Source organism: Bos grunniens, chromosome 3, assembly GCF_055505025.1.
Source record: "Bos grunniens cultivar Pamir isolate PY7600 chromosome 3, Bosgru_T2T1.0, whole genome shotgun sequence".
In the NCBI taxonomy this organism is placed as follows: domain Eukaryota; kingdom Metazoa; phylum Chordata; class Mammalia; order Artiodactyla; family Bovidae; genus Bos; species Bos grunniens.
In genome coordinates this window covers 18,847,240-18,870,075 of record NC_141167.1, presented here as the reverse complement: position 1 = coordinate 18,870,075, position 22,836 = coordinate 18,847,240, and the positions used below count along the sequence as shown (strand labels likewise).

The window sequence follows — 22,836 nt, the reverse complement described above, 5'->3', positions numbered from 1 at the left end:
TTGGATTCAAGGAGGAGGATGCATTTGAATTTGGAGAGGAGCATATAAAAAGCTTCAGAGGTTTTGTTGTTGTTCTGTTTATTAACCTTACTTGAGGTTAATAAACAGATTTGTTAATAACAGGTTTGTTATTCTTAAAATTTTGCATATTATTATAATACTCTTTTGAATGTATTATATATTTCATAATTTAACAAAGATAATCATCTAACTGTAATAAAAGGCAGTTGAGAATAGCTTGTATTGGATATTTTGCATCCAATATCTCTTCAAATCTTGGCCAACTCCTAAGATGCACATACACGCAGTAAGACTCCAAGAAGCTTAGAAAAGAATAGCTGATAAAGTAAAAGTTTGAGCAGGGATTTCAACTAATGCATGCTGTTGAGAAGACAGAAGTTGGAGTTCAAATACTGCCAGGGTGAAAGGGCCTTCATAAAATTTAGGCTTTTAGTTGTGACCCCAGAAAAGCCATCCTTGGGTTAAGGTCCACACATTAAGAGGAAGTTCTATGACCTTGGAACAGGGCTCTGCTCCAAGGGTAAGTCCAACCCTCAAAAGGATTGAGGTATTTGCCCAGTACTCTACACTCCAGAGTATCCTTCTTATAGTTGGGCTATAGAGAAAGCTGAGTGCCAAAGAATCAATGCTTTTGAACTGTGGAGCTGGAGAAGACTCTTGAGAGTACCTTGGACTGCAAGGAGATCCAACCAGTCAATCCTAAAGGAAAAAAACCTTGAATATTCATTGGAAGGACTGATGCTGAAGCTCAAACTTCAATACTTTGGCCACCTGATGCAAAGAACTGACTCATTGGAAAAGACCGTGATGCTTGAAAAGATTGAAGGCAGGAGGAGAAGGGGACGGCAGAGGATGAGATGGTTGGATGGCATCACTGACTTGATAGACATGAATTTGAGCAAGCTCTGGGAGGTGATGATGGACAAGGAAGCCTGGTGTGCTGCAGTCCATGGGATTGCAGAGTCAGACATGACTGAGTGACTGAACTGAACTGAACTAGCCTCCAGAAGAAACTTTAATTATCTTTGTAGAAAGACAACATCATCAAATCCTCAACAATTTTTCATACACAATGACCGGCATCAATAAAAATTATGAAGTATGATTGAAACAGAGCCAAATGCTTAAAAATCAAGATAAAAATAGATCCATACATGATTTAGATATTGGGGTTACCAGACAGGGGCCTGAAAATAGCTGTTATTAATATAGTCAAGAACATACATAGTATATTTAACCAGAAACCTGGAATCTATACGAAACGGTTAAGTTAAATCCCAGAAATTCAATAGAAAGGTTTAAAAGGTAACTAGACACAGAGGATTTATAAACTGGAAGACAGTCTAGAAAAGACTACATAGATTGAAGCACTGAGAGATTTAAAAAAAGATTTTAAAAGACAGAAGAAAAGGATCTTTAAAAACCCATAAGAGACGTGGAGATACAGTGGAAAAGTTTAATATATGAATAGTAAGATTCCCAGGAGAGAGAAAATGAAACAGAAGCAAATGGGACAGGCATAAAAACACAAATTCAAGAGACTTTTTAAGATTCTATGAGCTAAATACACACAAAACCATGCTCAGGCACATTAGAGTCAAATTAATAAAAACCAAAGACAGAAAACATATTTAAAATGGCTAGGGAGAGGAAAACACATTACTTTCATAGAAGGAACATTATGACTTATAGCTGATTCTTCAACAGAAACAATGGAGGCCGTAAGACAATGGAATGCCTGTCAATCTAGACTCTATACCCAGTTTAAATATCCTTCAAGAATGAAAATGAAGTTGTTTCCCAACAAACAAAAGCTGGGAGAATTTGTCACTATCAGAGCAACATTAAAAACTATTAAAGGGGGTTTCAAGCTGAAGTACAATCATTCCAGGTGGAAGCACAGCATTGCAGGTTTATACCCAAGGAGTGGGAAGTTATGTTTTACCTGCCTGAAGGCAGAGTATTTATATAAATTATTCAGAATTCTTGTACAAGGGGGATTTCTGTCTTCTCCTTTATTTATTTATTCTATTATTTACCTATGGGCTCATGGGTATTTATTTTACACTTTGGGTTATACAGTAGTCTTTTACTTTATTTTCCTTTGCTCAAGTTGATCCAACTTTGGCCATGGGGAGCTTTTCATTTGGTTCTTGCATCCTTTTGACATACCTTAATCTTTTTTTTTTTTAAAGCGCTTCTTCACTTTATGGCACTACAAGATGATGTAGACTTATCTTGTATATTTTGTGTCCCAATTTTAGTTAGCCATTTCTCTAAGGGCCCCTGGTTTCTTTGAGAATGGCGTTAGAAACCAAGGTACAAGTGATAGCTGTGTTTGCTGTTAATGAGGTGTCATAATGTCCAGGCCCTCTCAGCTGACAGAGTAATGAAGCAAATGTGCATATACTAGACTGTGCACACACATATGCAGGTATGTGTGTGTGGGCATAAATATTTATAAGTATATATTTCTACCTCTGTATGCATATTAAGCTAAATATGAGTTCATATAGATGTAAGGACATATATTCAGTCTCTATGGTAACCACTAAAAGAACAAGAAAATGTAAAATTGATAAGGTAATGGAGGGGGAAAATGGGGAAAAAAATTAGTCCCAAAGATGGCAAGAAAGGAGAAATAAAGGAACAAAACTGTGATGAAACAAGTAGAAAACAAAGAACAAAACGGCAGATTTGAATGCAAAGAAAAAGAAACAGTAAGAGTGTCAGGGAAAAACTAGTAGGATGTTCACCTCTCCAGATCCACTGTGTACATTTTTCCACCCTGTGCTTTGCCTTGGGGCCGACCCACATGGACTACGTCAGTGAATTCTTCACCTTCTGACTTCTTGTTGGGTTCAGCCAATGCAGATACCCAGCAAGACATATCCCTTAGAAGTCGACTTGGACTGCTGTGTCCTGTGGTCAAAAGTCATTGCTTCTTTCCAACTGACCTGCTCTATCAGAATTTTCTTATGGATCTCAGAAACCACTCCCTCTCTTCATCCCTTCAGGCCTGGGGATATTAATTATTCTGCTCTTCTTAGTTCTGGATTAACACATTATCCCTTGTGGGTCCCCTTGCACTTACACTACCCAAACCTTAATAAATTGTCCCTTTATAAAACCTTCCTTGAATTACTAATTTCAGTGAGCCATCTGTTTCCCATTCAGACTTGGGAATAATACAGTAATTGTAGAATCAGGAAACAGTCCCTCAAAATGAAACCCTGGAATTCAGTTGCTCAGATATTTAAGGATTACTATTATGACCTTGCTGGCAAAGACTTAGGAAATAAACAATCCATGGCATGTGGTGGCATCATCATTACTCAAGTTATCAATGGTGGCAGAATGAGACGACATGCAGATGGAGGACAAGGCATTAAGAGTTCAAGTGGCTCTAACACTTCATTACTATGGCAAGAACAGTGGTTATAAAATAGTGGAACCAACTGGATTCTTTTTACCACTCTGAAAAGTATATACAGGCAGAAAGAAAATAAAGCTACAGAAATACAATAAAAGAAACATATGGAAAACCAGAATACCTCCACTGCAGCAGTGAAGGAGTCTCTTGTTTCCAGTAACTGCAGAGGAAATATGGCTAAGAAAGAATCCTAGGGTATGACTGTAAAGGTCATAGATTTGCAGTGCCAATTAAATGCCAAGTCTCTTACATCTGGTCAAGGTTATTGGTGGAAAGAGTAAAACTCTGACACCTAGGAGGGAAAGCATGATGCCCAAAGGGCAGAAAATTCTGGCCCTTCATACTCCTTCAAATCTCTTCTGCTGGCTGAAAAAACTAGCTCTTCTTTCTATAAAAGCCTTACAATAATTGCATGCAGGACAATTGCTTCATAAGCTGAGGTCAATTTTCTTTAGGTCCCATCTCCTTATCTCTTATCACTTTCAGGCCCATGCAGAACCAAGATGGAGAGGTGTGTGCCTGTTCCAGAAGAAGATGGCCTATGTACTTAACAAGCTACAGAACCTTGCCAAGGTGTAGAATCAAGGGTCAAGCAAAAACGTGTGGTAATGGATTCTAAGGATGTTAGACAAGAGGTTCTCAAGGTGTAGTCCCTGTACCAACAGCACTGGCAACATCTTGAATGTGTTAGAAATGTCAATTCTTGGGCTTCACCTCAGATCTATAGTCATAAACTTTGGTTGTGGGGGGTAGGATCAGAAATCTATGTTTTAACAAGTTCTCAGGGGACTCTGATATACCCCCAAAGTTTGAGGACCACTGGTAGAACAGATCCATTACACTCCCATTTCCTAGCTCATCAGACATCCTCCTCTATGGCATTACTGCTCAAAGAAGTGGTATTGGATAAGAAATGCTGGTATCATCTAGGAGCTTGTTAGAAATTGCCGAAGTTTGGGCTCTACACAAGACACACAGAATCAGATTCTGCATTTAAAAAGCTCTCCAGGTGATCTGCATGCACATCGAAGTTTGAGAAGCCCTGTTCTATAGTAATGGTTCTCAAACTTTAGCATGTATCAGAATTATCATACTTTGAGGACAATGGTCCTGGATAAACCTGATCACTTCTCCCCAGCCACAGCCCTTGGGAAGGCCTGGAAGACACTCCCCTCATAAAGGCAGTGAGAAGTCTTTGAAGAGCTTGCAGTCACTGGACTGACATCTATAGACTGGAGATGAGGTTTAGGGATAATGCAAGGGAATCCTGTCCCTTGATCTCAGCAGTAATAATGGGATCCCAGAGTAGAAAGGTCAAGGTGGCCACGCTTACCTGTCAGAGACCAGTTAAGCCCACAATAAGTCACAGATATATAATGGCAATAGGAGTGCTTTGATCTCTAGATAACTGTGGCAAAAATTTTTAGAAATGAAATAGTTGGGTAGCCTGTGAAGGTACTGCTTGACAAACACAGGTGAAAAATTCTAGATTTCTGCACAGAAACTGAGGGGAGGGTATTCCTGGCTTTTTACCCCATTGCTAGGCCCCTGGTAGCTTAGCTGGTAAAGAATCCGCCTGCAATGCAGGAGACCCTGGTTTGATTTGTGGGTTGGGAAGATCCCCTGAAGAATGGATAGGCTACCCACTCCAGTATTCTTGGGCTTCTCTGGTGGCTCAAACAGTAAAGAATCCACCTGCAATGTGAGAGGACCTGGGTTCAATCTCTGGGTTGGGAAGATCCCCTGGAGAAGGGAAAGGCTACCCACTTCGGTATTCTGGCCTGGAGAATTCCATGGACAAAGGAGCCTTGCAGGCTACAGTCCATGAGGTCGAAAAGAGTTGGACATGTCTGAGCGACTTTCACTTTGAGTTTAGACCTAATTAAGACAGTTCACCGGAGAAGGCAACGGCACCCCACTCCAGTACTCTTGCCTGGAAAATCCCATGGACGGAGGAGCCTGGTGGGCTGCAGTCCATGGGGCCCCTAAGAGTCAGACACGACTGAGCGACTTCACTTTCACTTTTCACTTTCATGCATTGGAGAAGGAAACGGCAACCTACTCCAGTGTTCTTGCCTGGAGAATCCCAGGGACGGGGGAGCCTGGTGGGCTGCCGTCTATGGGGTCGCACAGAGTCGGACACGACTGAAACGAATTAGCAGCAGCAGCAGCAGCAGCAGCAGCAAGGCAGTTCACAGACTCAGAGACCCTCAGCTGAGGAAGAACCCTGCAATGCGGCTGCAGATAGGTACTGTGTGCTGTCCCTGAATGTTGCTGTTTAGTCGTTATGTCTGACTCTTTTGCAACCCTGTGGTCTGTAGCCCACCAGGCTCCTCTATCCCTGGGATTTCCCAGGTAAGAACACTTAAGTGGGTTGCCATTTCCTCCTCCTGGGGATCTTCCCAACCCAGGGATTGAACCTGTGTTTCTGCTGTCTCCTGCATTGGCACCGGGGAAGCCCACTGTATCCAGATGACCTGCTATCATTAACCAAGGTAACTGTGCACTAGTGAAAGGCACATACTAGATCTTCCAGAGGTTAATAGACATTGGCTCTGAATTCACGATGATCCCCAGAGCCCTGAAGTGCCACCGTGATCCACTAGTGAGACTGAGAACTAATGAGAAGCAGATGGTGTATGGAGTCCTAGCCCAAGTCTAAGACAGTGTCCTTGGGGTCATGGATGCACTGTGTTTCCCCCACCCCAGCTCCCAGAATAGATGGTGAAAAGAAAGATGTTAATAACAGGTAGAATTCTTATATTAGTCTTTTCACCCATGAAATGAAGGCTATTATGATGAAAAGGGCAAAGTGTAAGCTCTTAAAATGATCCCCCCCATTTACATGCCCACCGCACCAAGAAAGTCAGTCAGAAGCAGCATTTTCACCCTGGGGAAATTACAGAGATTAGTGCTACCATTAAACTTAAGATGTTCAAGGCTAGTGGTTCCCAGAACATCCCCATTTAACTCACTTAACTGGCTAGTGCGTGAACCAGGTGGGGCACACAGAAAGAGAATAAATCTGCAAACTTAGATAGTGATGCCAATCATGACTAGAGCACCAAAGAGGAAATCTTTGCTGTTTGCTGGCAATTCAATACAGCCCATGGCACCTGGCTTTCAGCTTCACCATTTTCCATTTCACCTGGAAAATATTTTCTTTCCAGGAAAAGCTGAAGCAATTTGAATTTATACAGCAGGGAAAATAGTATAACTTTACCATCTTTACCATGACAATGTCATGTCTCGTCCTCCCTGCCATAATATTATGTGATGGAAAATTAAGCATTTCTGTCTCTGACAGGACATTCCCATTGATGGTATTATGATCAACTGATCTGTGAGTAGGAAGTGTCTCACACTCTAGAGGCCTTTGTAAGTTAAATGCGTCCCTGAGGCAACCTGACCCACCATACTGGGGAAGTATCTAGGGGTTCTGTGGTCTGGAGCATCCTTCTGAAGGAAGAGACAAGTTGCTGTCTCTTGAATTTCACACCACAAAGCAAGAGACACACTGAGGTTGGAGGGAGGCCACTGTGGACCCCTCCATCTTGGAGGGAGCAGAGGTTGGTTCTCAGGGAGTAAATACATATTCCGATTGTCTTCTCTGCCTGAAGTTCTTCTTCCAAGATCATTTGTAGAGTTACAGAATGCCTTATCCTTAACCATGCTACCAAATGCTATACCATCACCTCTGACAAGGGGACATGATTTATAGCATAAGAAGTGTGAAGTCCTCAAAGCCACCCACATTCCTTCTCCATCTCCAAAGCCACCGCTGGACAATTTCTCATGCACTAACTCCAAATCTCTTTCAGCAGGAAGAGCTCTGGCCCTTTTAAGGGCTCACCTAATTAGGTCAGTCTCATCCAGCTTCATCTCGCTTTCATACCTGATTGGGACCTTAATTGCATCTGCAAAATCCTTTCATAGCAATTATCTAGACTAGCGTTGGATTGAGTGACTGGGAGACGGGGCGTGTACACCAAGAGCAGGAATTTGGAGAGACTGTCTCTGGATTCTGCCTACCATCCCTCTCCTCACTTTAACCTGATTCCTTATTTGAAGAACATCAGTGGCAGTAAAGCCACGGTAGCGGGGGGGGGGGGGGGGATTATGCAGATTGAGAGCATCTCTTGATGAAATGGTAGTCAGTGCATCTCGTTGACGAGAACACGAATTTTTTACCCAGATGAGGAATGAAAGTGCACACCGAGGAAAGAAAGAGGAGAACTCTGATGGATATTTTCTGTGCATCTCTCATTGTATTCTACTCCTTGCTCTCTGTCCGAATAGATGGACCAGTGTTGGCTCCATCAACAGGTTCCCTTTCCCTCGGGCTTTGACTGGTTTATCTAGTGGGAGGCCCATCAGGAGACTAGAGGGGAGAAGAGTCAGGTAGGGTATTTATTTCTCAGGCTTCCTCCATACAGGCTGCCTTAAGCTGCCTGTGTCCTGCAAGTGAGGGCTTCTGCTCCTTGCTATAGAACCCTTTCCTCCTGGATTTCAGTCCCCTTGCCTGCACCCCCTTCACCCTTTCAAGCTTGGGAGGAGGAGCAGCTCTGCTGTGACAGCCCTAGGGTGCTTCACTATCTCATGGATCCCCCCCATGCCCTGCCCACGCCTTCATAAATAGTCCCTTTATTCAATCTTCCGAATTATCCTAATTTGAATGTGCCATCTGTTTTCTGTTTGGACTCTGACTGATACAAGAACCTATTAGGAGATAGGCACTGGAGTGTGGCAGATGGAGATACAAATATTACCTTTATTACCACTACAACTGACACTGGACAATATGGCTTAGGTCTGCTAGGCAAGCAGGTGGCTGAGACTTCACCCCGAGGTCAGCCGCATGAGGGCTCAGCCCTGTAAACCTTACAGTGGGGGGAGTGGACCAGAAAGGTACTTTTTCACACAGAGAGGGGAGGATGGAACTCAGCTGAGCATTTAGGCTCCTCTCTGCCAAAAGAGTCACTCTGCTTCCCTGGGGAAGACCGGGAAGGCAGGGCAGGTGCCCAGAGCCTTCTATACTGGGCAAACTTCCTTCATATTGGGAACACGAAGCCTGGGGGAAAGGCAGCACTGCCCCAACACTCTGAACAGCAAATACTAAAGACAAAGATAAGTAAAACAGCCAAAGACTTAACATCCAGAATTTCCATAAAGAACATCTATAAACTAATTAAGAATCCTACTGAAAAGCGGACAAAGGCTGCAAATAAGCAATTCACAGAAAAGGGAATGTTCATGGCAAATAAACATCTGAAAAGATGTTCAACTTCAGTAATAAGGAAGGACTTGATTTTTTAAAATGTTTTTTCCTGCGTCAGATTGGCAAAAATCCAGCGTTGATGAAGATGTGGGGAAACAGGCACTCAGAGGCTGTCAGAACGAATGTAAACTGATCAAGTGTTCTGAAGGGTGCTTTGGCAGTGAACGAGAACTTTAAATGTGCTCATCCTTTGACCAAGCAAGTCTACTTTCAGAGACATATACTGGAACAATATTCATATTTGTACCTACATACAAAAAGGCGTCCACAAAGATGTCGTATTATTGTTGTAATAGTGATCGCTTGGAAGCAATCTTTTTGTCCATCAATAGGGGAAGGATAAAAACTTTGTATTCTGGAATAAAATGCAGTTATTCACACTCGCACCCTTTGAGTCATACGCACACTGGTTATATTTAACAAAGTTTAAAGATTGCATGTGGATGGGTGTGTAACGAGCTAACACTCCATTAACAATACTGCCGAGAACAACATGCATATGTAGGGGAGGGGCACAGAAGCGTTTCTGGACACGATCCAGCCACTCAGTAATAGCATTTAGAAACTAAAGATAAAGGCCCAGTTATAGGAGCCTCCTTTTAAAGATAAGGGTGTATAACATGGAACAGCAAATATTATTATATTCTTCCCAGAATATAAGGATTGTTCATGCAAGTACAAATTTTGTAGAGTGATTCAATGCTGTTTCACATAATGATATTATTATTCAATGTACTGTGTGAGTGAGATGACTCTGTTTAAATGTGCTGAAATTTTAGTTGTACAGTCCTAATGTAGATGTACCATGGGTACTCCTCTAGGACATACTTGGATACAACAGAAACCTATGAAAGAAAAACTTTACCAAAGATTTAGTTTCCTTTTTGACACAGTTACAAGCGATCATGAATCCATGTGATACGGACTATTACCGGTAAAATTGAGTAAAGTAGAAAGTTAAATTCCGAAGCCTTGGAAATGCAAACTCAATGGCTCAGACAAATAATAATAATAGAGTGACACTAGATTCTTAAATGCAGGCAGCTGTAACTGAACACATGGCTGGATGTGAAAATACCTAACATGATATATGGAGCCTGATTTGAACATGCCATATAAAAATGATAAAAAAGACTGGGAGCTCAAATAAGAAAGTTAAAATAGAAAGGAAGATGCTCTTGTATTAAAGCAAGGTAAGAAAGAGCTTAATGAAGATTGGGTGAAATAAAAATCATGAGCATAAATTCATTACTTTGAAAGATAAAGATTCTCTCATAGACACTGAGATCCCTAAGTTGCTGTGAGTCATTTAGCTTACTGCTACCAGCTATATGAAATTATATAAATTCATAAAATTATGCAAATACATAGCCCAAGTGCCCATGGTCCAAGTCTTTAAATTTTTTTTTACCAAAAGAACCAAGTGTTTTTTGAAATGTGCACAATTCTTGGTTTGGTGATGGGAAAAGCAAGTTAGTTCTGAGACATCTGTTTCTGGGGAAGAGTTAAGATGAAGCAAGAAGACTATCCTGATTGATTCCCTTACAGAAGTGAACACAATGCCTCTCTCAGTTTTTCTTGCCACGTTTCTCTGTTGTTGCTTAGTTGCTAAGTTGTGAGCCCTCTTTTGTGACCCTATGAGCTGGAGCCCACCAGGCTCCTCGTTCATGGGATTTCCCAAGCAAGAATACTGGAGTGGGTTGCCATTTACTTTTCCAGGGGATCTTCCTGACTTAGTGATTGAACATGTATCTCCAGCATGGTAGGTGGAGTCTTCACCACTGAGCCACCTGGGAAGCGCTCTGTACATCAACTTTATTCTCTCTGGCCAAGTGTCATCCTGCTTATTTTATTTATATGCAGAGTACATCATGTGAAATGCCGGACTGGATAAATCACAAGCTGGAATCAAGATTGCTGGGAGAGATATCAACAACCTCAGATATGCAGATGATACCACTCTAATGGTAGAGAGTGAAGAGGAACTGAAGAGCCTCTTGCTGAGGATGAAAAAGGAGAGTGAAAAAGCTGGCTTAAAACTCAACATCCAAAAAACCAAGATTATGGCATTCAGTCCCATCACTTCATGGCAAATAGAAGGGGAAAAAGTGAAATCAGTGACAGATTTTCTTTTCTTGGGCTCCAAAATCACTGCAGACTGTGACTGCAGCTATGAAATTAAAAGATGCTTGTTCCCTGGAAGGAAAGCTATGACAAACCTAGACAGTGTGTTAAAAACCAGTGACATCACTTTGCCGACCAAGGTCCATCTAGTTAAAGCTATGGTTTTTCCAGTAGTCATGTATGGGTGTAGAGTTGGGCCATAAAGAAGACTGAATGCCAACGAATTGAGGCTTTTGAACTGTGCTGTTGGAGAAGACTGTTGAGAGTTCCTTGGACTGCAAGTAGATCAAACCAGTCACTCCTAAAGGAAATCAACCCTGAATGTTCAAAGGACTGATGCTGAAGCTAAAGCCCCAATACTTTAGCCACCTGATGTGAAGAGTGGACTCATTCTAAAAGACCCTGATCTGGGAAAGATTGCAGGCAGGAGGAGAAGGGGACAACAGAGGATGAGATGGTTGGATGGCATCACTGACTCAATGGCCATGAGTTTGAGCAAACTCTGGGAGATGGTAAAGGGACAGGGAAGCCTGGTATGCTGCAGTCCGTGGGGTCGCAAAGGGTCAGACAGGACCTAGCAACTGAACAAAGTGTCCTGATGAGGTATGGTTCAACTAAGGAGAAAAGAGGGAACAGGCATTGGGTAGGCAACCAACAATGTCTATAACAGGTACTCTGGTTGGTCTAGCTTGGGTCAGGCGTCCACTCACTGACCAGTCACTGTGGCTGGGTCAAGAGAGGAACTTGTAAGAAGATGGTAGAACCTATTCACACTTAAGATGAAGAAGTGTTGAAAGTGATATAATTCTCCCAAACAAGAGAAGAAAGAGAACCTCTATTAGATATTGATTGCTGCTAACAAATTACCCCAAACTCAGGGACTTAAACGACAAATGTTTACTACCAAAGAGGTTCTGTAGCCAGGAATCTGGGTGTGGCTTAGTTGGATCTCTCTGACTCAAATCTGGTCTGTCATGAGGCAGTCAAGGTGTTGGTCAGAATACAGTTATCTTAAGGCTCAGTGGGAGTGGACCTGCTTCCAACCTCATTCACAGGTTGCCAGCCAGAGGCATTGGCTCCTAGTTGCTAAGTTGTGGCCAGTTCTTAGTCACTTGGAAAGAATCTTAGACATAGATCTTTCCATAGGACAGCTCACAATACGGCATCTGGTTTTCTTCAGAGCAAGTGAGTGAAAGAGGATACCCAAGACATAAGCTAAAGCCTTTTTGTAACCTAATCTCCGAGGTGACATTGTACTATTTTTGCTGTATTCTATTTGTTTGAAGTGAATTGCAAGGACCAGCCCATATTCAAGGGGAGGGGACATGACGACCAGGAGGTGGAGATCACCAGGGATCACTTTACAGGCTGCCTCCCACAGGTTCTGAGCAGGTAGTACAGAAAAGGACCACTTGCCTGAGCAGAGACATGCTGAATCTAAAAAGTAGCAATTATAGTCTAACACAAACAAGCTGAGTCTGTAGAAAAACCCTGAGATTCTCATGATAGTGAAATGAAGATATGAATATAAAATGTGCCAACAAGTGGTAATAAAGCATATCAAAAGTTTTAAAATGCTATCATTTTAAATATAAAACAGATACAAAATATTTATAAAATATATGTAAGATACAGAGAATGTGATAAAGAAAGGTATGTGATCACAACACACCAGAAAAAGGGGACGACCCTTAATCTTGAAGTTTCCAACACCACCCCCTACTCTCCCCCTCCAGAAGTCACCATCATCTTTGATTTTGTGGTCATGATCACTTGCTTTTCTTTATAGTTTTACCACAGATGTTTGTATCCCTACACAAGGTGTTGCTTGGTTTTCCCTGCTTTCAACTTCATGTTAGTGGAATCACACTGTATATATTTCTCTGTGATTTGCTTCTTTCACTCACAATTATGTTTCTGAGATTTATCCATTTGATGTGTTCATACTGATGTTTTCAATTTGATCCAAAGTCACTAAGTCTTCATGCATTACTCTAATCCAAGAGCAACTCAATTTTATCATTTAAGTCACCTGTTTTCCCTTCACTTTTATAAACAACACTGCAGGGTCATACTACATCTCATCTATATATGTATCAATGGACATTTGAGTTAGTTCCTTATTTTTGCTGTGTAAATAGTGCTGTTATGAACATTACTGAATTATTCTGGGTACTCTTCTCCACAAAGTTCTCCAGGGGATAAACCTGGGCATGGAACTGCTGGATCAAAGGTATATGAATGTTCAGCTTTAAGAGATAATGCCAAATTAATTTCCAAAGTGGTTGTAGTAATTCATACTCCTATCAGCAGTGATTAAATGTTCCAGTTGTTTCAAATCCCTTCCAATACTTGCTACTGTCTACCTTTTAAGGTGGGTTTTTTTTTTTTCCAATCTGGAAAGTATAAAATGAAATTTCATTAAGGCTTTGGTTTGCATTTCACATATGAGCTGTAATATTTTTTATGACCTTGGCAAGTGCAATCAGTGATCAAATGAGACTCTGAACTCTAAGTGCAAGTTTCAGCCATTATCCACATACTTATTTACAAGCTCTTGTTCTCTTAACTGATCATCATACCTGTACACATTCTGTGATTAAAGTTAAATGCAAGGCCTCCCTGGTGGGCCTGTGGTTAAAAGTCTACCTTGCAACGCAGGGAAAACCAATTCAATCACTGCTCTGGGAAGATCCCACATGCCATAGCTTGCTAAGCCGGGGAGCTGCTGCTACTGAGCTCACGCTCCGCTTGCTACGGAAGCCCAAGTGCCCTAGAGCTGGTGTTGGACAGCAAAAAGCCACTGAAATGAGAAGTCCATGTGTAGCTATGAAGACTCAGTGCAGCCAAAAATAACTAAATACATTCAAAAGAAAAGTTAAATGCAAAGAATCAAGATTTGTAATAATAACTTAGTGTAATGCTTATTTTGCAAAGTGGGATAAGCTAATGGCAAATGATGACTAAAGAAAATAATTTTCCTGGACATTATTCTCCTCTTGTATATGCTTTGATACATTATGTGAAGGTGGATATAAGGAGAAAAGTGAGCCATGAACATCTAGTTTCTACATTATCTCTGCTGCCCTAAAAATGGTACACAAGCAAAAAACAAGTAGACCATTGGAGCCTGGACAAATCTTTTTCCTGGTGAAGACCCAAGAAGATGGTGGTGTTTTTAAAGTCTTATATAGAATTTGCATACTCAGAGATTTATAGTGAAGCAATACTTTGGCCACATCATGCGAAGAGTTGACTCATTGGAAAAGACACTGATGCTGGGAGGGATTGGGGGCAGGAGGAGAAGGGGACAACAGAGGATGAGATGGCTGGATGGCATCACCAACTCGATGGACATGAGTTTGGGTGAACTCCAGGAGTTGGTATGGACAGGGAGGCCTGGCGTGCTGCGATTCATGGGGTCGCAAAGAGTCAGACACGACTGAGTGACTGAACTGAACTGAACTGTTGATAAGGAATTACTTACCTTAGATGTTACTCCACATTGTCAACAGTGGATCATAAACATGCTGAACTTGAGATTGATTAAAATGTTAAACTTAGTGAGGCCATATCCTGATTGGACAGTGCCCAAGAAACATGAAAGGCTTCCCTGATAGCTCAGCTGGTAAAGAATCCGCCTGCAGACCTGGGTTTGATCCCTGGGTTGGGAAGAGCCCCTGGAGAAGGGAAAGGCTACCCACTCCAGTATTCTGGCCTGGAGAATTCCACGGACTGTATAGTGAATGGGGTCGCAAGGAGTCGAACACGATTGAGTGACTTTCATTTTCACTTTCTTCCAAGAAACATGTTCCTGGAGGAGTCAGAGTTCCAAGCATAATGCAGAGGGGCAAGAAATAAAGTGATTTGATTTCAGGTGAGCTCACATCCGTCTGTTCGTGGCGGCAGTGCTGAAGAAATAGTACCTGACAGGAACTTGGATTAATTTTAACTCTCAGCCTGGACCCGGGGTGGCTGGTTGAGCCTGACTTGAGTTGCAAGTGAGCAGTGACAGAAGATAGTGGACACTGGGTTCTCCTGATGTTGCACTTCAAGCTGCCTTTTGTCAAAGTTAGCACAGGAAGCAGATCAAGATGACTTCTATGCATGTGTCATCTGAGCGTAAAATTACATTTTTGAGAAGCCATTCCCAGGTGGTGCTAGTGGTAAAAATCCGGCCTGCCAATGCAGATAGACTTGGGACGGGTTCGATCCTTGGGTCGGGAAGATTCCCTGGAGGAGGGAACGGTAACCCACTCCAGGTTTCTCCCCTGGATAATCCCATGGACATGGACAGAGGAGCCTGGCAGGCTGCAGTCCATAGGGTCGCACAGAGTTGGACACGACAGAAGCAACTTAGCGCCTGCAGCACATTAGCACAGTCATAAAAAACTTAAGCATGGCCCTACTTTTTCACCATGTAATCCCAACCTGGAATCTGCCTATTCAATTGGGTTAGTGGGGCTGAAATAAATTTATTCGGATGATCTGAAGAAACACCAGGAGACTACAGACACAGAAACCAGGGAAAGTCTAAATATCCTGGCCTGGGGAAGCGTAGACCTGGGAGCTGCCGTGGGTTTGGTCAGTCCTGGGAACTCTAAAGCAGCGGTATCTCAATGTGCTACGCCTACTCGTAGTGTTCGGTTATTCTCCTTCTCTGTTCTAATTTTCTTCACCACCTGACTCCAGTTTATTTAGTTTCTACAGCCAAAACCATCTGCCAAACCCACCGCTTACTTGGCTCTCAGGATTTCCTTGTTTGAACTCTCCAAGAGGGAATCTAATTGGCCAGATTAGCTTTACAAACTGGACAAGGGTCTCGGGGCCGATCGGCTGCGCTTGGATCAGATGTCTTTCCGTGGCCCAATCAGCTAGGGCTGAGAGGGGACAGCCCGCCCACAGCCGCTCGGTGCGGAGTCCAGGGGGTAGGGGCAGTTTTCCTTACAAGGGACTTTGAACTTTGTACCTACAAGAGGAACCTGAGAAAACGATTCAGAGATGGAACCAAAAGGTGCATTAAAGAGCTTTCATAGCACATGCGCGCGCGCGCGCGCGCGCGCACACACACACACACTTTGAAACCCCTGTAACATGATCAGTTCTAGGCTGTTCAGGTGTGGAACGAGCAGCTAATTCAAGGTTTTCTCGGGGAAAACGAAACAATATGCTATAAGACCTCATATACACTGTGATCAGGGTTTTCTAAGACAAGACTGCACATGTTGAGTTTTTGCCCTGTACAGGAAAGTTAACGGCTGCGTGGTGCGGCACATGGCTTTCAAAAGTTCTTTAATGAACAAGATACTCTGGTTATGATGAAGGTAAACACCAAGCATTTGTTAGCATCCACGTTCCTTCACCCTAACTGGGCCCGCGCCCCCTCCCCATGCCTTCCTCTCGCGTCCGGAAAAGTGCACTTTCCTGGCAGGTCCTCGGCCCTTACCACCCACGGGTCTCCCAGCCGGAGAGGGCCGGCACCCAACTCGCGGCGCCAGCGCGCCCCCGCGCGGCCGGGCCGGGTTCCTCCACCACTTCCGGGTCCTCCACGCCCCGCCCCGCCGCTCCCGGCAAGTGCGGCCCTCCAGTCTTTAACCCGGCCCTGCATGCAGCCTGGGCCGTGAAGTCCCCCGCTCAACCCTGCCCGCCATTGCAGCCTTCTAGCTGCGGAGACTCCGCCCCGCGCGCGCTCTCGAGAAGCCATGGCTCCGCTCCGCTTCTCGGCCAACCTGTCGTGGCTGTTCCCGGAGCTGTCGGGCTTTCCCGCGCGGCTCCGAGCCGCGGGTAGTTTAGGCTTCGAAGCGGCCGAAATCGGCTGGCCGTATGCGGAGCCGCCGGAGGCGCTGGCGCGCGCGGCGCGGGAAGCCGGGCTACGAGTCGTGCTAATCAACACGCCCCCGGGTGCGCCGGGAGGGCCCGGGCCGGGACAGGGTGGGGCAGGGGGGAAGGAGCAGGGAGCTGAGGCCCATTCTTTCCGCAGGAGACAGAGAGAAGGGGGAGAATGGGCTCGGGGCTGTTCCCGGGAGGCAGGCGGCCTTCCGAGAAGGGCTGGAGCAGGCGGTGCTGTACGCTAAGGCTCTGGACTGTTCCAGGTAACCTCCCCTCTCCATTCCCCCGCCCCCATAATCCGCGAGAGAAGAGGCTCAGGGGTACTTTCTGCCTCTTCAGGCCTGGGCCCTTGTAAATTGCCTTTTGCATTTCATCTGTGTGTATGTCACTCTCAGTTTGCAACTCTTTCTTGCTCACCTCATGCTGGGAACTCAGTATGACCTAGGACATAACACTGTCAACAAAGCAGTGATCCATTAAGAGGACTGGTCAGTTCAAGGAGACCTTGGGAGCAGAGCAGGTACTAACTCGGTCTGGGGTCAGAGAAAGCTTCTTAACAGGTAGTGATGTTGAACTGGGTCTCCGTGGTGGGTGCTTTCTTGACCAAAGGAGCATTCCAGGCAGGGATGCAGTAGCCACACGCCCCTGGGGGCTTGGTGTATTCTGCAGAGATTATGAGGCTGGAGGTGAAGCCTATCTGCTTTGGAGGTGACTGAGAAAGATGAGGCGGTGAAGGGAGAAGGTGCGGGACTCAGAGTGGGGCTGATAAGGTGAATGTCAAATCCTGCACAGGGCAACCAGGCTGAGAAGGAACTGGCAACAAGCAGTTATGGGGCAGAGGGAGGAGTGTGTGTGCAGAAAACAGATGGGGAGCAGCTAAGAAACAGATGCAAGGAGGAGAGACAAGCAGCATGGAATACCTGAGCATAAGGGTCAAAGTAATTTTTTAAAGGTGAGGCTTGAGGAGAAGGGCCATGGAAAAGGAGAATCTGGATGTACAGGACAGGCTGCATGAAGGCCTGTGGTCTCTGAAGCAGGAGGATGGTGGGCCTTCAGAAGGAATCTGGGAAAGGTCTTGGTCTTAGGTTGACACAAGTATCTGAGGGCACCGGGAGGCCTGAGCACCACAGCCAGGTCCCAGCTGGAGACCTGGGGAGACGGGAGGCTGGTGCAGTTGGAGGGCAGCTGGAAGAGAAGTCCCCAGGGAGCGTGGGAGTGAAGGCTTCTTCCAGGAAGATGGACTCCACAGTCTCCTCCAGTCCCATTTTCCCCACAGGATTCACCTGATGGCTGGCCGAGTGCCCAAGGGGGCTGACAGAGCCGCAGTCAGGAGTGAAATGGAGATAGTTTTCCTGGAGAACCTCAGGCATGCAGCTGAGGTTTTGGCTCAGGTGAGACAGTGAAAGGGACTTCTCAGATGGCACAGTGGTAAAGAATCTGCCTACCAATGCAGGAGATGTGGGTTTGATCCCTGGGTCAGGAACGTCCTCTGGAGGAGGAAATGGCAACCCACTCCAGTATTCTTGCCTGGGAAATCCCATGGACAGAGGAGCCTGGGGTCACAGAGTTGGACATGACTGAGCACGCACACGAGACAGTGAAAACACACAGACACACATACTCCATGCATGTATGTATGTGGAGGGGAAACACAGTAGGGAGAGCAGTGAGGTGCCAGGCTGGGCCCTGGCCCAGGCCAGAAGGGCTGGAGATCGGCTTGAGCAGTGACTAACTGAGGGGGTCGAACTTGGGGAGAGCTCTACTCATGGATCTGGCCTGGTGCTAGGAGAACCTCGTGGGACTGCTGGAGCCCATAAACACCCGCATCACGGACCCCCGGTACTTCCTGGACACGCCCCAGCAGGGTAGGCCCCCGGCCCCCTGCCGCCTCCTGTCCATTGATTCTCCAGCCCTCCTTGAGTCTCATGACCCCCCTCCCTGGTTTCTCTCCCAGCGGCTGCCATCTTACAGAAGGTGGGAAGACCCAACCTCCAGCTACAGATGGTAAGTGGGGGAGAGGGCGTGCTTCTCAGAGGGCCGTGTTCTCCAAAGCTGGGGACAGTGGTGTGGGCTGCAGGGTCTGACTGTGGGAATCTCTGCCCCAGGACTTATTCCACTGGCAGATCATGGACGGGAACCTGACAGGGAACGTGCGAGAGTTCCTGCCCATTGTTGGTGAGGGCCCCTTTCTTGGCTTCTTCCTGGTCTGCGATGAGGCTTCCTCTGTCCTTCCACTCTCTCTACCCCAACATCTACCCCCAGGGCACGTGCAGGTGGCACAGGTCCCGGGTCGGGGGGAACCCGATAGCCCCGGAGAGCTCAATTTCTCCTATCTGTTCCAACTGCTGGAAGATGAAGGCTACACAGGCTTCGTGGGCTGCGAGTACCAGCCTCGAGGTGAGGGTGGGCTGAGCCTGGCCCCAGGGAAGGCCTCTGGAGGGACAGTGTCGGACAGGGGCTGTCTTCCTCCTCATGGGCTGAGGTGCTGCACGCCCTGCTCCCCTCAGGAGACACAGCAGAGGGCCTGAGTTGGCTGCGTTCATACTGGGAGATGAGGGGCCGCCCACAGGCTGGCCAGTGAGGTCCTGTGCTCCAGCCACACGCCTCTGGGATGGTGAGCAGCATGACTGAGTCTCCTCTAATTAAAGACAACCTGCTGAACGTTTCCACATGTGTGTTATTGGAGGGGAGGGGAGGACACACAGTGTCTAACTCTTCAGTTTCTTTGGGTCGCTTCCTCCTGCAGAGAAGGGCCATACAGCTCATGTTCAAGTCCTCCAGTCTGTGCCGGTGTTGCTGTGTCTGTGCTCCTTGTGTACAGATGAGAAACCAAGGGTACGACGGCCAAGGGACTTGCCCACGGTCACAGCTGCTTCAGAGGCAGAGCTGGGATTCGAACGGAGGTGTCTTATCTCAATGGCAATGGTTTGGCAATGATGTCCCAGTGGGAACTGATGATCAGAGGACTCGAGATGGGGGTGGGGGAGGTGGGTGTCGGACAGGATTCAGGCAGAGCAGCTCTAAGGGGTCTACCTGCCACCTGATATGAAGAATTCCCAGACTCAGCCAGGTGAGCAGAAAGGAGTCTCCTTCTGGAAGGGCCCGGGGACCTGAGAGGACATGGGCACCTCAGGAGGTGAGTGGACCCTCTGGAGCCCTGTGCTGGTCAGTGGCAGCAAGTGTTTAGGGAGCACAGCTCCTGCTACAGGCCCCCAAGACACATTCACACGACCTCTGGCGTCCCTCAGTGTCCAGTCTTGCCCAGGGACCTGGAAGGGCTGGCCAAGATTTCAAGAGGGCAACCTTCTAGACCCATGATTCGAGGACATTCAGTGGCCTGTCCCTCAGAGGAGGCGGGTCCAGAGGGTGAAGCAGGCTGTGTTGATGACGGACTCCAGGTGGTGGTAGGTGGAGACCAGCTGGGCGGGGGGGCTCTCGCTGTCCTGGGGCTGCACAGGGAAGGGCTCTCGGAAAACCACTGTCAGAGACTAAGAACAGGGAGTGGGTGCAGTGGTGAGAGGCGGGCAGGCTGGGCCCAGGAAGCTGGGCTCCCCAACCTCAGCAGGCTCTGGGGTGGAGCATTTGGGGTATAGCCTCCCACTAGGGCTGACACAAAGCCCCTCAACAGCCCCCCACCCCTGTTCTCACCGTCTTTCCCAAGTGGGAGTCCAGAAACACTAGCACGAAACAGTCCGTGAACTTCTGATTCAGCACGACCTAAAGACACAGACACAATGAGATGGACAGTGCGGCAGACAGACCCTCCACGAGCGCGTCCTGGAGGTGGGGCCAGCATGAGGAAGGCCGGCTTTCATCACCACCTGACCCCCCTTGCGCTGCAGCCTTCTCATCCTTATTGGCTCCCAGTCAGCCTGTGCAGGACGTCAGGATGAGGGGAGTGGTCCTTGACTGGAAGGCCCTACACAAGCTGGCATCAACACCTGAAGCCCATCAACAAAGGGAGGCTCTCTCCCCTCGACGAGAGTCCTCCTTGCCTCCTGGGTTTTGTGTCTCTGGCCTCCCGGATGTCTGTCCCTGTAGCTCAGCTTTGTAATCTCTCCCCAAGCAGTTTCTTCTATGCCCGGGGCTTCAGTGACCTCCTGTTCATATAAGTGCTGCCTACACCCCTCTCCTGAGCTCCAATCCCCAATGTCCACAGACCTTCCAGACTGTGGTCCTGCAAGGTCCTCTTGGGCCTCAGACTCAACTCATCGCCCTTCCCCCAAACCTGCTCCTGCTCCAGCATTCTTGCCACCCACAGAAGCACCCCCATCTGCTCACACTCGCCCGCACTCCCGCAGCCTTACCCTAACTAACCTCAGCTTCTGGGTGATGCTTTGTCACACCTTGAAACTAAGTCTTCCCCACAAGCACCATGTGGCAGGACCCCTCACCATGGGCCAAGTACTATTTTTTCAGAAATCTTTTGAACCTTACCCTCCTAAACTGCCGCTCTCAACTGGGCCATCCTTGAGTCTTGCAGTCCCCAGTGCCCACTGCCATAACTCTCTTCTCTCCACTGCCCTTCCCAGCAACCTGTCAATCTCTAATGTGCACATCAATCACTTTGGCTGCTGCTGCTAAGTCGCTTCAGTCGTGTCCAACTCTGTGCGACCCCATATACGGCAGCCCACCAGGCTCCCCTGTCCCTGGGATTCTGCAGGCAAGAACACTGGAGTGGGTTGCCATTTCCTTCTCCAATGCATGAAAGTGAAAGTGAAGTCGCTCAGTCGTGTCCGACTCTTAGCGACCCCATGGACTGCAGCCCACCAGGCTCCTCCATCCATGGGATTTTCCAAGCAAGAGTACTGCAGTGGGGTGCCATTGCCTTCTCTGGAGATGGTGGAAAAACAGCTGCTGGGCCAGCAGGTTGGGGGTGGGGCCTTGGACCTGCACTCAGCCAGCTCCCAAGTGGGGCTGATGCTGCTGGTGCGAGGACCACACTTTGGTAAAGAGTCCTGAAAGCCCAAGAAGTCCTTTCTGGGACTTGAACCTACATGAACTAACCACTTATGAGGTTCCAGAGCTTGGCCCCTGGGATCACTAGCCAAGGTTTGTGCCTTTGAGGGTCCTGAGAGCATAGCTCTAGGTTCTTCTCAGTGAGTCACAGGCTATGGCTTGGTGCTTGAAGAGTTTTCCTCCTATCTACCTGTGTCATCACTCCCTCTCAGCCTCCCTCCAGAGCCTATTTAGTCAGGCTGGGGCTCCTTGAGGGGAACCCTGTCCTCCCTCTAATGAGGATTTCTTTCAGAGGAAGGCCAAGGAAACTTACCAGGTACTGAGTCCCCAAGTCTGGGCTCTGGAAATGGCGACAGCTCTGGGGAAAGCGGCTCAGGAGAACCTTGATCAGGCTTTGGTACCAGGAGACTGTCATAGACAGGAAGCAGTCCTGGGGGAAAGGTCCACAGGCATGGATCTGCTGTCCCAGAGCCACCTCTGAGACTCCCGCAACCTTTACCCTGGCTGCTGGTGGCATTCCAAGCACCCACCCCAGCCCCTTACCAGCTGCGGGTCAATGTCCCCAATGGATTTGGCATGGACTGCTTCTAGGAGCTCCTCCAGCTCGGCCAGGGCCAGGCGCCCCCCTAGCCTCAGCCGATCAGGTCCTGGTGGTTCCAGCAAGAAGAGGCGCTTCCAAAGGGTGTCCCGACGGCAGTGCCCTCCAGCCAGCCGGACCAACTGAGCCAGCCGTGCGCGTGCCACGCCCACCTCTGCAGCCAGTGGGGGGAAGAGGGGAGCTGGTCCGGGGGCCAAATTGGCCCCAGAGGCCTCCCCAGGGCTACTGGCTGAGCTCCCAGGAGCCTCTGGCTCCGGTGTCAGTCTGGGCGGCTTCCGGAGCCGGCGCATGTCCACAGTGAGTCTGGGGAACAGCTCTCGTTGGCTGGTGAGCACCACGAAGAACTGTAGCCTAGGGTGGGGAGGAGGTAGGAGTGTGATGGTCACAGTAGGGGAGACGGCCATTTCAGGGCAAGAGCCACGTTCAAGGTAGGGGATCTGCTGACCGAAGAACGTGCCGCTCGGCCTCTCCTTGCTCCTCAAAGGGTGCAGCACAGTGACAGACAAGCAGAGACACGTCAAAGTCGTCCTGGTGACGAAGTCCCTCAGAGTCGAGGTAGGAGCCAGAGCTGAGCAGTGGGGGTGGGGGAGACGT

The 22,836-nt window shown here is 47.2% G+C and overlaps 2 protein-coding genes across 15 annotated transcripts in view; one reads left to right on the top strand and one right to left on the bottom strand.

Moving 5' to 3' along the window:
- Nucleotides 1–16,544: 16,544 nt before the first annotated feature.
- On the top strand, nucleotides 16,545–19,350 carry HYI (hydroxypyruvate isomerase (putative)). Of its 10 annotated transcripts, none has more exons than XM_086383690.1 (8): nucleotides 16,545–16,757; nucleotides 16,837–16,948; nucleotides 17,962–18,076; nucleotides 18,472–18,550; nucleotides 18,640–18,689; nucleotides 18,791–18,860; nucleotides 19,038–19,082; nucleotides 19,193–19,350. In XM_086383690.1, the coding sequence occupies exons 1-8, from the start codon at nucleotides 16,559–16,561 to the stop codon at nucleotides 19,264–19,266; spliced, it is 744 nt and encodes a 247-aa protein (XP_086239816.1). In that variant the 5' UTR covers nucleotides 16,545–16,558; the 3' UTR covers nucleotides 19,267–19,350. The 10 variants fall into 10 exon arrangements, 9 of the variants coding, with proteins under 9 accessions (XP_086239816.1, XP_086239796.1, XP_086239825.1 ...); XM_086383670.1 differs by having other exon boundaries at nucleotides 18,948–19,082; XM_086383699.1 differs by lacking the exon at nucleotides 19,038–19,082.
- The window catches only part of SZT2 (SZT2 subunit of KICSTOR complex), a 52,780-nt gene continuing 49,286 nt past the window's right edge, over nucleotides 19,343–22,836 (bottom strand). For all 5 annotated transcript variants that reach the window (XR_015157496.1, XM_086383496.1, XM_086383470.1 and 2 more), the window contains 5 exons: nucleotides 22,688–22,810; nucleotides 22,188–22,593; nucleotides 21,958–22,074; nucleotides 20,334–20,402; nucleotides 19,343–20,173 (listed from right to left, as the gene is read on the bottom strand). Coding sequence is in view for 4 of the 5 variants with exons in the window: in XM_086383496.1 (XP_086239622.1) it covers nucleotides 20,030–20,173; nucleotides 20,334–20,402; nucleotides 21,958–22,074; nucleotides 22,188–22,593; nucleotides 22,688–22,810 (859 nt within the window). In the remaining variant the exon portion in view is untranslated. The remainder of the gene's footprint in view (nucleotides 20,174–20,333; nucleotides 20,403–21,957; nucleotides 22,075–22,187; nucleotides 22,594–22,687; nucleotides 22,811–22,836) is intronic.